At 36.5% G+C, this 16720-nt stretch overlaps 2 protein-coding genes across 2 annotated transcripts; both read left to right on the plus strand.

Annotated features, from left to right (window-relative positions):
* Positions 1–7270: 7270 nt before the first annotated feature.
* Positions 7271–10054, plus strand: LOC118434139. Its single transcript, XM_035846945.1, has 5 exons — positions 7271–7530; positions 7646–7810; positions 7901–8134; positions 8215–8355; positions 8443–10054. The coding sequence occupies exons 1-5, from the start codon at positions 7354–7356 to the stop codon at positions 9784–9786; spliced, it is 2061 nt and encodes a 686-aa protein (XP_035702838.1). The 5' UTR covers positions 7271–7353; the 3' UTR covers positions 9787–10054.
* An 871-nt stretch (positions 10055–10925) lies between these two features.
* On the plus strand, positions 10926–16696 carry LOC110844178 (putative uncharacterized protein DDB_G0282133). The gene is made up of 3 exons (XM_022090356.1): positions 10926–11040; positions 11127–11191; positions 11474–16696. The coding sequence occupies exons 1-3, from the start codon at positions 10926–10928 to the stop codon at positions 16694–16696; spliced, it is 5403 nt and encodes a 1800-aa protein (XP_021946048.1).
* Positions 16697–16720: the final 24 nt, after the last annotated feature.

Genomic DNA, 16720 nt, shown 5'->3' on the forward strand with positions numbered 1-16720 from the left:
TTTGCATGCCAAACCAAGATAAAACTTTCATAATACTGTATTCGTATCTAATATTCGTAGCAATTCAAATTAATTGTAATACTCATAATAATAATCACACTCTTAATAATAGTTTACTCATGTTAAATATATATGCATATTAAAAATTTATACGTACATATAATATTAATACATACGTAATATGCACACCCACACTAAATGATATTTTACAAATTTAAATCTGCATACACTCTTAATAATCATTATGTAAAATTTCTAAATTCTTGAACTTATTTTTTTTTGGTATTGTGTTTTAATGCTCATTTACATTTTGTATAAAGATTTACTACATTTTTGGTGGAATTTGTGTTGAAATACATACTCATTGTTATATTGTGTAAAGATTTCAGTGACAAACATACGTATGAGAATTATACGACATTTAGTGTACATGTTATTGTGGGATGTAAATATCGCTCAACTGAGTATTGTGAATAAATTGTAAATTTTGTATATAGTATATTTTGTGGTTAAAACACAATAATTAACTCATTTTAATGACATTTAATATAAATTTGACATGACATGTTTGCACATATTCTGCTATAAATTCAAGTTCTAATTTATAAGTCGTGATATTTTGATGAATAAGTGACCCATTTAATGAAATTTAAATGCAAGAAGTGTTACGACACTATTGGTATTACGGAAAATTGAATCATTTCATCACAAAATATCATTATCTCAAATACTATTAACAATCCATGCATGTGTAAATTACATATTTGAACTATTATTTTTCATACCAAAACGCAATAATTTTTTTGTTTTAATTTTCTTGGGTGAAGTTATGAATTCAAGTTACACTCATAGATCAAATGGTAGTTTTTCATAATATCGTTGTCATCCTCATGGTGCAGGTTCGGTGGGGAGAAAGTTGATAGGCTGTCTAGATGAGAAATGGAATAGAAGAAAATTGTAGTGGAACTCGTCCAATAGAGGTCGGCGGAAATCCAGCTAAATTAGGTTGGAAGTCGTTGGGAGGAGTCATCCTTGGAGGTTGATAAGAATCTGTCGATTAGTCCTAGACCTTTGAGTTGGGGAAAGCAGGGAAATCGGATGTGTATTTTTTTTTTGGTTTTGTGTTCAGCACAAGTGCTGAATTTTGTTTATTATTGTTTATCTATTTTGATCGGTAATTTTTGTCATCTTCGCCCATATTCTTCTTAGGGCCTTTCGGTATTGATCCAAGTCTTCGCGCACATTCTTATCTGCGCCTTTCGGTATTGCTCCATTTAATGTCCATGTAATCGGTCGATTATCCTGATCTGTATATGTTAAAGTCATTTCTTCGCCCAAATTCTTCTTAGGGCCTTTCGGTTATGCTCCAATTCTTCGGGCCCCTTCGCTGCGCGAATCGGTATTTGAAAATTAAATGATAATAAACCGTTGCAAACGTACATCAGAACTAATGGATGCTAGGTTCGATGTGAAGATTGAGCGTCCCCAAAATCCAAATAGTTCCCAGCATGTGACCCTTTGAGCGTCCTCTCGAGGTCAAAGTGTGGTGAGTAGAGCGTCCTCGTCGTCGTCACACTTTAAATCCATTACCATGTTTGATGTTTACTTAGTACAGTTGGTATTAAAGTTACAGCAAGTTAACAGCAATATTTTAATAATTAATCATTTAACGATATTAATTACTTAATTATTTATCTTGAAGTGCTAATTTCTCGATAATTAGTGATTAATTAACTATTATTTAAATGTTTACGATGTGATTTAATGGTTATGTATTTATATAGATTTTCAGTTCCTTATTATTAATTTTTTATCAGTGGTATAATTCTTTATTTTAATTAAATTGTGTCTTAATTCCTACTTATTTTTGTTATTTTCTGGATATTGACATGTTGACTAATCGTTACTTATTAACTTTATACTTATTTTAATTCTCTAATCGTACTTATTTACGTATTGGTTTATTGCTTATTGAGTTATTTGTATATTTAGTTCAACGATTTACATAATTGTATTTATTTCTGTATTTATCTAGGTTACATATTTGTAGACTTTATTTTACTTAGTATTTATTATTTTTCAATTTAGTAGTTTCTTTGTCTATTTATGTTTTCTAAATTGACATCTTAATTGTTTTTCATTGATTTGATTGATTTATTTATTATTTTCAATGAATCTTTCTTCATTGATTTATTCACCGCTTTGTTCATTGATCGATATAGTTTTCGTCGATTTAGTTTATCATTTACGTATTGATACATTCCTCAAGTTATTTATATTTATACTTTTTCTTTAGTTCTGTTCACTTATACGTAATAAAGTGAAAGTAACATTCTCCGTCATGTATTACATAATTTGGTCTGAATTTATTGGATTGGGGAATGACTTATCAAATAGCGTTATAATTAAGAGATGAGTCGATTTACATATCTATTTCATAGTTAGATAAGGTGGAAATGCAAGGTATTATAAGTAAGGTGGAAAGTTATAGCTTATTTTGCATAGAATTTAATTGAGCGAGGAGGTAGATTTATTCATTTTTTTCTTAGTTTGCGAATTTTTTATTTCCTTACTAAACCCCTACCAACAAGACATTGATGAAGAGAATTTGTAGTTATTCTTTTTTTTAATACGATTGTTGTTGTACCAGGGATGTAATTGGTCGTGACTTTGGAGATGTTGACTTATTCTGATATCTGTGAATAAATTCTTGGGAGAAACAGACATCTGATCATTGAACGTCGTAAAATAGAAGTACAGCGGAAGGAATAAGTGTTAAGTTGGTCTGATAAATAAGTGAATCATCTCTGCTAAATTAACTTCCTTTTTCAACTTTAAATGGGTTATGGGTTATTTTTTGTGTGTAGCTTAAGTAGGAGCTCAAGTAAAACGATGTGTGCTTGTTATTTAATTTTATTGTAACATCTAAAGACTTGAATAATGAAGAGAATTCTGATGTGCTGCGCAACTTAATTTTGCTAAGTTACGTTACTAAATAAACGAATAGAAATAGTAGTCAAATTTTATAGTTTTGTTTTTCTAAGAGAAGGAACTTATGAATGTGATGGAGAAAGTAAGATGTAGTAAACGATGATGAATTTTTATGTTTCTGTTGTTCTGTTTGGACCAAATACTTGACAATGAGATTAAATAAGATTTCCAAAGCGAAATTGAGGAAGTTAAAGCAGGACAATTCGGTATCATAAAAATTGACGAAGATGACATGTATAAGATAAAATAAGAGTGTAAGTTGCCCAAGTAAAGTAGAATTAAATTTATTGTTCGTGGCTGGGAAATGTGGATCAATTGATGTTGAGGAATGGGATTCTCTCCATTTGGCTAAATTTGTTCCGACAGAGAATGACGAATAGAATAGCTTGTTTTTGTCTTGTTTCACTCAAATCTTTGAAATTATTGCACCACAAAAACCAGACGAAATCAAAGTAGCAGAGATAAAAGTTGAGTTGGGTCAATTTTGACGACTGTGTCTAGGGGAGAAAATAGGGAGAAAGTGAAAGTGCGTAAGTAAGTAGGTTCCTCATGGTTGTGAGATGTGAATCTTTGTTGTTGAAGGGGATTAGGTTCCGGGTAAAAGTACTTTTGTGTTGCGACAGAATGACGAATAAAATAGATTGCTTTTCTCTTATGGTTTGTAAGTCAGTGAGTCAGATGCAAAAATCGAATTGAAGGACAGTGCTGCTGACAAATATTCGCCATGCCGCCTTTTTTTGAAACAATCCGCCACTCTTGGTAACATGTTTCTCTTATGCTATGTATTGTAGTTTGAGTATTTTAGCTATGTTTTAATTTGATTTTATTTCTATCTCATGGGAATTATGTATCGCTTTTTTATAATTATTTTTCAGTTAGTATATAATTGTAGTACTATGTAGTGGCCATTTAAATTGAAATATCAGGACGTCATTTTTCAAATCTGCGCTTTGTTTACGCAAATTTTTTTTTATAAATATTCAATTAATTTCATCGCAATCCCTGCGGAATATTTTAATCATCGCTTTTTGCGGAATTATTTCAATCATCGCTTTTTGCGGAATTATTTCAATCATCGCTTTTTGCGGAATTAATCATCGCTTTATGCGGAATAAATCATCGCTATTTTTGCGGAATAAATCATCGCTTCGTTGCAGAATAAGTCATCACTTGTCATCGAGCCAAACGTTATTTTACGCTCTCGTGTGGAATTTAAATACAGCCTGGCCAGGGCGAAATCATTTGTATCATCTCACTTTAGAGTTAAACATTTTATACTCAGTGAGGAATTTCAATATTCAATTAGTTAATTTCTCATGCTTTTATTATTTCTTTCTGTTTATACTTTTAATGTTTCCTTTTATTCTTTCAGTTATTCCGTATTTTGTTATACTTTTATTTTTTCTGTTTATTCTTTGAATTTGTGCTGCTTGCGAAGTTACTGCAGTGTGTGTATGTAAATAAAATGTAAAATGTATTTAAACAGAAACCAACCATAAACTAATTATGGTGGGGGTCAATCCGTGGTTCCTTTCGCGACTGCACTTTCAATCGGCCGGAGTGAAAGTTGTCGTTGTCCTCTTCACTGTAGAGGAATAGTAGTTGATGCTAGTTTCTATCTTTCTCCTTCAACGTCAGTATAGTTGTTAAGTGAGGGTCAGATGAGACATAAACTGGAATTCTTCTTAGTCGTGTAAAATCTTGACTCGGGTTGAATTGAGACTGGGGTTATGTTAGACGTCATTGCAAAATTTTGAGGCGGAATTTTGCAAACGTGCAAAATTTGAGAAGTGAAGAATTTCGCATTTTTTTGTAGATTTAGGAGGAGATGGAATTTTTGCAATTTTATCGAAGCGATGTGTAGAATTACGTAGTAAAAGTTGTAGAGAGGACCGTAGATCTGTACATGTACAGATTTATAAGTCGGGGCGACGATAGATTCTCCTATCTCAAATTTTTGTGAAGAAAGTGGGTGACTTGTAGAGGTAAAATGGTCGTGGAAAGATGAAATTACGATTTGTTAAATTCTTCCTAGTAGCGGTGAGTTCGTCGTGGACGTCGCGAAGTTTTGTACAGGTACAAAAATGTTATCCGGGCAATGATAGATTCTTCTCGCCAACTTGTATGAAAGGGAGAGGAATTATTTGTTGGCAAAAGTAAAATAGTTGGAGGGCGATGAAAGCAGGAGCCAGTTAATTCTTCCTAGTTTCTTCGGGTCAGTAGTGTAGTTTTTGCACAGGTGCAAAATTTTCTTCAATTGGAGATGGGGCGAAGTAATGAAATTCTCCTGGGGAATGTGGGACGAAAATGGGATTTTGAAGAAAGGAATATCCTGAAAATTTTTCGAAGTAAAGCCCGGGGGCCTTAGTTTTCGCGATAAGGCACAAGTGCCTCAATTTATCTGGAAATGCCCAGGGACATTTTATTTTGAAGCAATGCACAAGTGCATTGTAAAATCTTGGAAAAGGATAAGACCGAAAGTAGGGGCGAAATAAAATTGAATAAAACAATGCAGGCATCCGTCATTATGTGGTGAAAATTTGTCACTTTAAGTCCGTTTTTCTCGCGAATTTAACTCTATTACTGCAGAATTTGACTAAAATTTCACGTCGCAAGAACTTATCTCGCCGCTGACACCAAATGTCACGGGCGGCTTTTGTGAGTGGCTAAGGCGAGGGCAAGGTGAAAGTGGAGTGAAGTATTATGAGAGATGCTGTGTTGAGCTCCTATCTCGAGGAGAAAGTGGTGTAAATAATTGGGGGAGTTGAAACAAGATATTGGTGACTGGTAGGAAGAGAGATGTTTATTAGGAGAAAGAGACCACGGACTGACACCCAGAAATGACTCTCGTCATTCGTTTTATACTTGCGAGATGGGAGAAAGAAGAACTTTCTCCCAACTCTTACAATAGATTGACACGCATGATCATCCCACAAAACAGAGTGCGACAGTATTATTATCCTGGTGGGGATTCGCCATCAAATTCTAATGTTTATTATTATTCTATAAATTTATGAAATGTGTTGGCGCAAAATGACAGGACAAAAGACATATAAGTTGTAGGTGTATACAAATATACGCCCACGGGTCACTTATCGATGTGCTCGGTCGTAATACTATACCAAATATCCCACCCTTACCATACATATATATGTACATGTCATAACGGTCATTACCGTTTAGTAATGCTGTGGTAATGAAAAATTTACCCTTCAGAAACAATGGTACTACTATTGCACAGTAAAAATCTCTGTGGGACGGATAAATAAATACAAACTTTGGGCTCTTTCAGCATGCTTTGAGTTCAGATAACAGAACAGGCAGAGCGGAAAATTTCCGTCCCACAGAGATTTTTACTTTGCAAATTGCAATACCAATCTGATTACCAAATTAATATCAGTAAGGGGTGGTCCATAAATTATGTCACGCTGAAGATGGGGGGAGGGGTTCCAAGCCTCCGTGACAAAGTGTGACATACGGGGAGGGGGGGTTCGGCCGGTCCGTGACATCACGTTTCCCGGGTCTGACTTAATGCAAACTTTAACTCATTTTAAGTCTTCGACTAGGACCAAACTAGTTTCGCAATTATTTATATATGTCCATCCCAATATATGAAACCTTTGATCCAAAAAATCCAAAATTTGAACCAAGTTTTAGATTTTGAGATTTTCAGCCGAGTTTCTAAATTTTGTTTAAACCTTCAAATAATTTTCAAAATACCCAATTGTTTGTAAGTTTAAAAAAATTAAAAATTCATTATGCCATAAAGTTTGCATAAGTTCAAAAAATCGTCATAATTTTGCAAGAATGCATGCAACAATTTAAAAAAACATTACTAAATCTCCAAAAGTTTGCACAATTTAAAAATTCGTCCGAAAGAACCTTACTTTTCATAGTTTCAAAACTGTGTAGGGATTGGAGACAACTGCATGATTCAAAAATGTTAACAATTAAAAAATGTGTAGCAATAACACAAGACAACTGAAAAATTTAGTGGTTTTTTACAACTTATTTGAAATTCTTCCTCTCGGAAAAATTCAGATTTTCAGGCGTGACGTGACAAGAGGGGGGGGGGAGGGGTCACAACGAGCGTGACAAAGGCGTGACAACAGGGGAGGGGGGGTCTTAAAAAAGGGCTTTTTTGCGTGACATAATTTATGGATCTCCCCTAATCGAAAAAATGAGACAATGCTAAAGTAAAATGCTGTTACAAAATATGAGACACAATTTGGAGCTCATTTTTCCTCAGCCGGGAACATGAACTGAAAGCCAACGGGCAAAACGTTGTCAGCTTTCGTCATCGTCTTTGGGCGAGTTTTTCTTTCAACGAAACATTAATTACAATTAATTAATTACTCGACCATGGCCAATTTCGATGGGGAACTGCTCTGCAGAACCTTCAAAGGTGCGTCGCACTGTTTCTGTCGTCGTTGCTGCATGTTTAGCAGATCGCCGGAAAACGAGCCAAGTTTTATTCGACAAGTTGGAGAGAAGTTGTGGAAACCATTCGCAATTCTGCCAAGTATTGAAGGTCAAAAGGTATGTAATATAATTAAAACGTATTTAACTTGATCTGAAATCTAAAGTTTGTCAAATAATATCATTTTGAATTGGCGTTTTACTTATTTGTACTTATTTTGTGTATTATTTACAGTTTACAATTGGAGAGACTTTCACCAGTCGGAAAGAACAAGGGGAGTTCATTTTCTGGAAACGTCCCAAAAGGGATGAACTGAATATTACGACTGACGGTAGCTTGCCAGTTTGTGAGATCACCTGCGCTGAAAATAAGTACTGGGTTACACCTTTGTTATCCGGGGTAAGAAAAAGAGAAAATAAGATAGAGTAAAGTTCTAAAGGTTTTTTTGCGGAAATTATTTACATGATTATTTGTTTTCGACTTTCTCAGGGGGAGGTCGTTGCCGTGAATGATGTAGAAATTCAGGACAGAACAGAGCTCAAATTTGGCGACTATTTATCCTTGGGGGTTCCAGCGACTCCAGAGGAACTGGAAAATTGGAAACGCACCCACGATAACTATCTTCCTTCTCTTCCAACTGAAAACGAGGATGGCCTGCTTGGCTGGGCTAAATTTGAATGGGATGCTTTTGATAGTACTCATCGTCTGGTTTTGTTGTTCCAGGTATATTATTATTACTTTACTAGTCAATACTAATTTTTATAATGAGGTTGTAACTTGTGCACTATTTCAATTTTTTGTAGAGGAGAGTATATGACTTTGATTTGTATTGGAAGAGGAAGCTCGAAGAGAAAAAGAAGAAAATGATCAAGAACGAAGGCGATAATGACCTGAATTTGGAACATATCGAGGAGACGCAAGAAGCACGCTTTATTCCACAATTGGTAAATACATATATTTATAGTTAACTGCTTAGGCAATTTATTTGACAATTTTGTAATTTGACAATTTTGTAATTTGTCATCGTCCAGGTGGTGTCCCACATTATGTCATACCTTCCATTCGACGATGTGAAAAATGTACGTTTCCTCTCAAAAGTTTGGAATCAAGAAGCTCTCCGTCTGATCAAGAAGAGAGGTTATGTGAGCTTCAATTTTTGCCTCGGTTACAAGAAATTGGACGATCCCACAAAAATTTTCCGCTACAATCACGAAATGCAGGATAATCCAATCCCCCACTGGCGAATTGCCATCCCTTCGATCGGCTTGGACTCTTATCAGCACGAGATTCGCCCAGCTCAAGGAGTAAAAGTCATCGCAGATCTCCATTGGTTTCTCGGATTGAAAACGCACAACGTCACATCGTTAGATTTTGCGGGAAAGATTTCATCAAAATCCGACTTTGATACAGAAATCGAAATTTTGGAAATGTGCCCAACCGAAACTATTCAATATTTCGAGTTGGGCTGGATATGGAGTACGGTCGAAGCATCTGGGCAAGGGTATACATTTCCGTCCCGTATTAAATTCACCAACTTGAACACATTCGTCCTCTCGATGGATGTTGGGAGTTATGACGTCGAAGGCGACGGTAGCCCCAGTGAGGACTGCTCTTCCCTGGCCTCATGGTTGAACCCACTGCTTTGCGCTGTCAAAGAAGTACGCGTGCTCATTTTGAACTGCACTTTCCCCGCCCTTTTGGAAACATTTTATGGCCAAGCCAAACCATTCCAGAACTTGGAAGAGATTACCATTCAGCAAAACCTTACTCCAGAGGGGCTCAATTTTCTGAACAAATTGAAGAAACCCTTAACAAAAATGAATCTTGGGAGATTTGAACATTGGACTAATGCACAATACCTCGGATTTGGACGACTCCTTTCCAAACATTCCCAGACTTTGACCTCACTAAAAATGACGCTTGGAAATTGTGCAAACAGCGATACGATTCTCAACCTGCCAAGCTTTCCTTCTCTCAGAGTACTCCACGTGGGCAAGGATTCTTGGGGCGCCAAAGATGAAACATTTCCACTTCAGGTGTCCTTCGATGGAGCAAATAGCATCTCGTACGCCAAGCATTTTCCTACCCTGGAAACCTTGAAGTTGGGGGACAATGATATTGGGTGGAGAAGGAATGCCATCGTGAATGATTTTCTTTTCGATACATTTCTACCCCTTGGAAATGGCGGTGCAGGACTTCAAGTTTGCAAAACTTTGCGACATCTCGACCTTCCGACTGAACCAACTTTGAAATCAGGTCAGCTTTTTGCCAGAGGGCGCGAAATTGCAAGAATGTTCCCGAATGTTCACAACCCGTGGATAAATATGGTTCGAAAATCATCTGAGAATCCGGCTGAGCAAGTTTCTTCTAATTAAATTAACGGAAATGGATGGACCGATTGTTTTTCGATATAGATGTAGTCGTAGTCGACTAGATAAACATGATTTTTTTTATAATTATTTATATGATTTTCAGATTTCAAACTGTCAATAATTTTTTTGCTAGTTTTTCATTAGTTATTAATTTTGCTACTTTTTTGCATCTCTGTGACTTAATTGTGAAAATTGTAGTTGATATTTAGAATTTATAAGAATCCTCGGATTTTAAACTTATGCCTTTTTGACATGTATATGCCTTTTTCTACTTGGGAATTAAATTAAATTGTTAGTTTAAAAAATATTCATGGTAATTTTAGATTTGCAAAATTATTTATACAAGTATCACATTATAGATTAACCACAATGAATGATTGAACATACTTAATACTTTATTTTATAAAACATTGCAAAATCATTGCAAAATTTCTGGTCGCTTTAGGTGTAGACTATTGTGAAATATGTATTTATCCATTATTTAACGGACGTCGTTGACGATATATACATACTTCACATTCATAAAATTTGACGATCTACTCGTACATATTTACTTAAAATATCGTAATAATGGGATTTTCATAATTTTTAAATTTGTCACTGGAACATCATTATCATTTGGTAGCTGGTGTAAATACTTAATATGCAGCCCATTAGTTTCCCCAGCAGCCCTCTAGAATATAGTAGCTAACTAATCTTAAAGCACAGGCAAGTAAAATCTGATCTATTATTTTAAATACATAGTATGTATGCATGCATTTTCATTTTACTTAAAAGTGAACATGAAAGGAGAAGTGAAAATTCATTTGACGACGAGTGACGAGTTTGCGAAAAAATAGATTACAAAGATAATATATGCCTGTAGGAAATTGGCGTGACGTGAATACCAGAATACCCTCAACATAATTACTGAGTTATGCATATTTATTGCGTTGTGTGTCAGATTCCACTCTGAATTTGATGGGGCCATTTCCTTCGTACATACATATGCACGACGGTAGGATTTGTAATGCTATGGACATTAATTCGAGAGAAAGTTATTTAAATCTAACTGTAAACTTGACCTGAATGCATTGTATTAATTTAAACTTCCATATGTAAATATCCTCAAGTGAAACTATTTACTTGTCTACTTTTGAAAAATGTATCCCATCAATGTGTCCTCCATGCTTTTGATGCAGGCACATTTCCTACAAGTCTTACTTATTTTAAGTCCCGTCGAGGTGGAACTACTAATTGCGAAGACTGGATTATTTGGTGAGAAAAATAACCAGGCGTATTAATTGGAATAGTTAGTTTTTCAATGGTATACAAAAGTTTTAAATAATTATATTTAATTGTAGACGATACCAGCAAAACAATTACATTTCTCGATTTGGACACTAAATACAGAATTTATAGGAAAAGGGTAATCAATCAATTGAATACATTTGAATTGATATTTACGCGGAGGTTTGTAAACTGTAAAACTGTATAAATTAGATAAAAATATTTTTCAAATTGTCAAAAATGACCTAGCTAAAATCAGTTTTCAGTAATTTCGCACACTAGTTTTCCCTGGTAATCTGATCAGAAGAATTTGCAAGTTTACAACACAGTTTACAAACATCCGAACCGAATGAACCACCACTTTTTCCTAAAAATCGTATTCTCAACCTATCCATTAAATGACTTATTTTTTTTACCCAAGATGACCTGGAACGATTCTTTAACCTTCTGTTCAAAATGCTTCGGAAACTTTGCAACATTTCCAACCCCAAAAGACGCCGAGAAAGTACGCGATCTCATCTACACCGTATCTCACTTCAGTCTCGCGTATGACAATGGGTCACAAAAGCACGAATTCGGCCTCGATCGAAGATATTGGTTCGGTCTGACGGATCTTGGAAGTGAAGCTGAGTGGAAATGGGTGAAAAAATTGGGCGAAACTGAGGACATGCACGATTCCAAGTCGTACCCTTGGTGCACTAATCAGCCCGACCATTTCAACTCCAAAAGGCCGGAACATTGTGTCGGCTTCTGGAATCCGATCTATCATTTGGACCAAGTCAAACTAGGAGCACGAACTGGACGGAGGGAAACGCATTCCTTCGACGATATCGAGTGCGATGTCAAAATGTATTTTATTTGTGAGAAGGGAGAATCGAAAGTCGAGGAGGAATCGAAGGATCAGTTTTGTCTGGATGGGACAGGCGGAGGGGGTGCTGTTCAAGGAAGAGGGTTTGGCAGACGGAAAGAAAATAAGACTATGGAGGAGGAGAAAGCGACCAAGAAACCGATGGGAAGATCAATGTTTGTTAGAAAACCGAAAATCGGAACGAACAACATTACTGATGAAAGTGAGAAAAATAATGGGGCAGGATTGGACGCAAAGAAACCGAAAGCTTTTTTTAATGACACCAGAAATGTGACCAATGATAGTTACGATGTAATAAATGCAGTTCTCAATTTTGTAACAAAAATCGACACTGATGGAAATTCATCACCCAATGAGGATGTCAACAACGCCACATTTATTACCAAAGATAACAAGAAACCGATGGGACGATCAATGTTTGTTAAAAAATCGAAAATCGGAACGAACATTACAGATGAAAATGGGAAAAATAATGCGACAGAGTTGGACGGAAGGAAAGTGAAAGCTTTTATTAATGATACCGGAAATGTGACTGATGGTTATAGTGCAATTCTGGATTTTATTGCCAAAATCGACATTTATGGAAAAGATGAAAATTCACCAACTAAAGAGGATATAAAAAACTCTACCTTTGAGAAAAATACCAAACCGATGGGGCGGTCAATGTTTGTTAGAAAACCGAAATTCGGATCCAACATTACCAACGTAAAAGATGAAAATGGCAACAATAATGCCACAGAATTTGACGAAACGAAAGTCAAAGCTTTTTTCAATGACACTGGAAATGTGACCATTGATGGTTACGATGAAATAAATGCAGTTCTAACAAAAATTAACACTGATAATATGGATGTCAATAACGCCACATTTGTTACAAAAGATGCCAATAAACCGACGGGCCGATCAATGTTTATTAGAAAACCGAAAGTCGAATCCAACATTACCGACGTAAAAGATGAAAATGGAAAAAATAATGGAACCGAATTGAACGTAGAGAAAGTCGAAACTTTTAATGCCACAATCGGCGGTGGTGCCGCCAAGGCTTTGGGCTTTGGTAGAGGCTTTGGTAGACGGAAAGAAAATAAGACTACGGAGGAGGAGAAAGCGACCAAGAAACCGATGGGGCGATCAATGTTTATTAGAAAACCGAAAATCGGAACGACCGGTACCGAATTGAGAGATGAAAATGGGCTACGAAATAATGGGACAGAATTACAAATGAAAAGTTTTAATGACACCGGAAATGTGACCACTAATGGTTACGATACTATAAATACAGGAAAATCAGCCAAAATCGACGCATCTGGAAATTATTCAACCAAAGAGAATATCAAAAACGCCACATTTCTTACCTTTATCGACACGCTCTTTGGAGATAGCAGCCGCAAAAACGGGGCAGGCTTGTTAGAAACAGATACGCACATTAATTCCACTATGCCAGACAGTCTCACAGAAACTGCTAAAATAAAGGGGTCAAATGGCAGCTCGGAAACTCAAAATCATCAAAACTCAACTATTCGTGGAACCAATTTTACTGGGGATAAAATATCATCGGTATTTCCTCATGGTAAAAACGGAACAGTGCATCAATTAAATGATACACTCGACTCGACCAAATCTACGTCAAGCATTAATATTTTTACTGGCGGATCAACCTTCGTGGGGGCCAACGTTACTGAAAGCGGTCCCGCTAATGAATCTGGATCCACAGAAGTGCAGACCTCATCTAACCTTGCGGCCGGAAATTTTGCAAACTCAAATTCGTCGAATATTGAGGAGCAATGGCCAAATAATAGTGTAATACCGACTGATAAGTTACCGTTCAGCATTGACTATCCCACCAGCAAGAAAAATTCAAACCATTTTACCGCTGCAGAAAACTCGACGAGAAACAGTGCGGATATAACCACCGCGACCTTGTTAACCAGCCATGACTCCGACGTGAATCTTGGGAAAAATCGGGCCAAAGGAAGAGGCATGATGAGACCCAGGAAGCCTTCCTTACCTGAAAATTCCACTAATTCCCCGAACGAATCAATTTCATTAAGTATGCGAGACGACTACTATAAATCAAGATTTGGGAACGAAAATCCAACAAATATGACAAATGGACCAGAAGAAAGCAGTATGCCTAACTTTAGGCTGGGGGATCACATCAGGAATGTGACATCGGATAGAAACGCTACGAACAAGGATGTCAGTAATAATGAAAATGAAATAAATCTGTCAATCCCAGGTAATCGGACCAGCACATATTTTGGAAGAAATGAGTCCCTTGTTGGAAAATATTTGGCCGACAAGTTCGACAATTTCTTGGTTAACACGAATAATTCCTACGCTGAAGGTCTGAACATAACAGGCAAGGAAACCACTTCGATATCAAACCTCACAGAAAGTTCAGGAAGCTACAATAAAAACGATGCTAATATGTCGAATCCCACACATGGCAAGGGTTGGAAAGATGATGTCGCTAATTCGAAAAATGGGGGTGAAAAGGAAGACATCGATTTAAAATCTAATCAGACGAAACAAATCAGCGAAACTATTTCACAAAACGGATCTGACTCCAGGGAAGAAATGCATGATAGTGTTACCACAAAGTCGCATATTCCAAGGGGAAGAACAATGGGCAAGCCGTTATCACTAAATAAAATAACTGGCACGAATCAGCCCACTATCCCGACTTCCGGTTATTCAGAAACCATTTTTTCATCCAAAAACGACACCTTCCAGCAAACTGATGGACAAAAAGATGCAAATACTCTTTCACCAGACTCGGGAGAAGAAATGCGTAATAATTTCACCAAAAAGTCGCACATTTCAAAGGGAAGGACAATGGGTAGACCGTTGTCACTAAACAAAATAACTAACACCAATCAGCTACCGATACCGATTTCCAGTTACTCAGAGACCATTTTTAGCCAAACAAAAGATACATTCCAACAAAAATATGCCAATGACTCTGCTAAAGCAAGGAATTATATATCAAAAATGGGTGAACAAAATAACCAAACTATTTCACAAGACTCGAGGGAAGATCTGCATAATAACTTCGCAATAAAGTCACACCCAAGGGGAAGAACTATGGGTAAACCGTTGTCACTAAATCAGCACCCTATACCGACTTCCGGTTATTCAGAAACCATTCTTTCCTTCAAAAACGATTCCTTCCAGCATACCGATAGACAAAAAGATGCCAATGACTCGGATAAATCAATGAACCACATTCCGAAGGTGGGGGAACAATTTAAACAAAATATTTCACAGGATTCGGGAGAAGAAATGCGTGACGATGCCTACAAAAAGTCGCATATTTCAAGAGGAAGGACAATGAGTAAACCGTTGTCGCTAAACAAAATAACTGACGCGAATCACCCCCCTATACCGGCCTCAGGAACCGTTTTTAACTCGACAAAAGATACTGATGCCGCTAATTCGACAAGGGGGGCGGCCTCCGTAAATGATGACATGAGTATTCTCTCGAAAACGGAGGAACAAATTAACGAAACTCTGTCACAAGAGATGTCTAACAATTTCACAGGAAAGTTACATATTTCAAGAGGAAGGACAATGAGTAAACCGTTGTCACTAAACAAAATAACTGCTAAAAATCTGCACCCTGAACCAACTTCCGGTCACTCAGAAACAATTTTTTCCTCCAAAAAGGATACTTTCCAGCAACCTGATCGAAAAAACGATGCCAATAACTCTGTAATATCAATGAATGACATGTCGAAAATGGGTGAACGACTTAACGCAACTATTTTACAAGACTCGGGAGAAGAAATGCGTAATAACTTCATCAAAAAGTCGCATATTCCAAGGGGAAGAACGATGGGTAAACCATTGTCACTCAACAAAATAACAAGCACGAATCAGCCCCATATACCGACTTCCGGTTACTCAGAAACCATTCTTAACTCGGCAGGAGGTACCTTCCACCAATATGATGAACAAAAAGATGACAATAACTCTGCTAAATCAGTGAATACCACTTGGGGGATAAATGATGCTTCGAAAATCTCTAACGAGACACTTCAAGACTCAGGTTTAAATTTAAATTTCACTGACAACAATGCTTCAGTTAAAAATTTTTCTCAAAATCTTGCCCTACAAAAATCTACTCGTTTGCTGGAAGAAAATATAAACCAGACAAATTCTGAATCAAACTTCTCCGCAGTGAAGAATCTTGCTAATAACAGCAGCTTTCCGGTAACTGGTAAAGATTGGAAGCCAGGTCACGTCGGAGATAATTTGAATAATGTTATCAACGCCACCGCAAAAATTCAATCCGGTTTTGAGATCAATTTGAAAGATTCCGCCGCTAACGATTCGAATATCCTTCGTTCCTCCGAAACATTTCACATTCCCATGGGAAGGACTTTTACAATTTCTCGCTTGAATGCACTTAATTCGCGTACGAAGGAAAACATGGCTGCGCTTACGACAAGAAATCAAATTTTGCGTCAAAATGGACACGAAAAACAAGCAAAGTCTCATCACAATAAGAACACAGATTCAAATAAATCACCGTCAATTTCGAAATCCACACCCCCTCAAACGAACAAAACAGTGAAACAAGACACGAAAAAAAGTCCTCAGAATCGTGCCTTCCAAAACGCTGCTTTAAATAATCTTCCATTTTCTGACGAGGTGTTCGTCCCTCCCAAAAAAGCCAGCGAGCACAGAGCAAAGCATAAATTATTTTCAGAGTTGGCACGAAGACAAGTTAAAGATGAAACCTTGGTGAAAGTTAGTTTAAATTATGATTCATAATATCAATAAAGAAATTATTTATTT

This window comes from Folsomia candida, unplaced genomic scaffold, assembly GCF_002217175.1.
Source record: "Folsomia candida strain VU population unplaced genomic scaffold, ASM221717v1 Fcan01_Sc001, whole genome shotgun sequence".
Lineage (NCBI taxonomy): Eukaryota > Metazoa > Arthropoda > Collembola > Entomobryomorpha > Isotomidae > Folsomia > Folsomia candida.

Coding starts and splice junctions, on each gene's coding strand:
- LOC118434139 (XM_035846945.1), top strand. CDS start 7,354: ATGGCCAATTTCGATGGGGAACTGCTCTGCAGAACCTTCAAAGGTGCG. Junction 8,135..8,214: donor GTCTGGTTTTGTTGTTCCAG/GTATATTATTAT, acceptor AATTTTTTGTAG/AGGAGAGTATATGACTTTGA. Junction 8,356..8,442: donor CACGCTTTATTCCACAATTG/GTAAATACATAT, acceptor GTCATCGTCCAG/GTGGTGTCCCACATTATGTC.
- LOC110844178 (XM_022090356.1), top strand. CDS start 10,926: ATGTATCCCATCAATGTGTCCTCCATGCTTTTGATGCAGGCACATTTC. Junction 11,041..11,126: donor TGCGAAGACTGGATTATTTG/GTGAGAAAAATA, acceptor ATTTAATTGTAG/ACGATACCAGCAAAACAATT. Junction 11,192..11,473: donor ACAGAATTTATAGGAAAAGG/GTAATCAATCAA, acceptor TTTTTACCCAAG/ATGACCTGGAACGATTCTTT.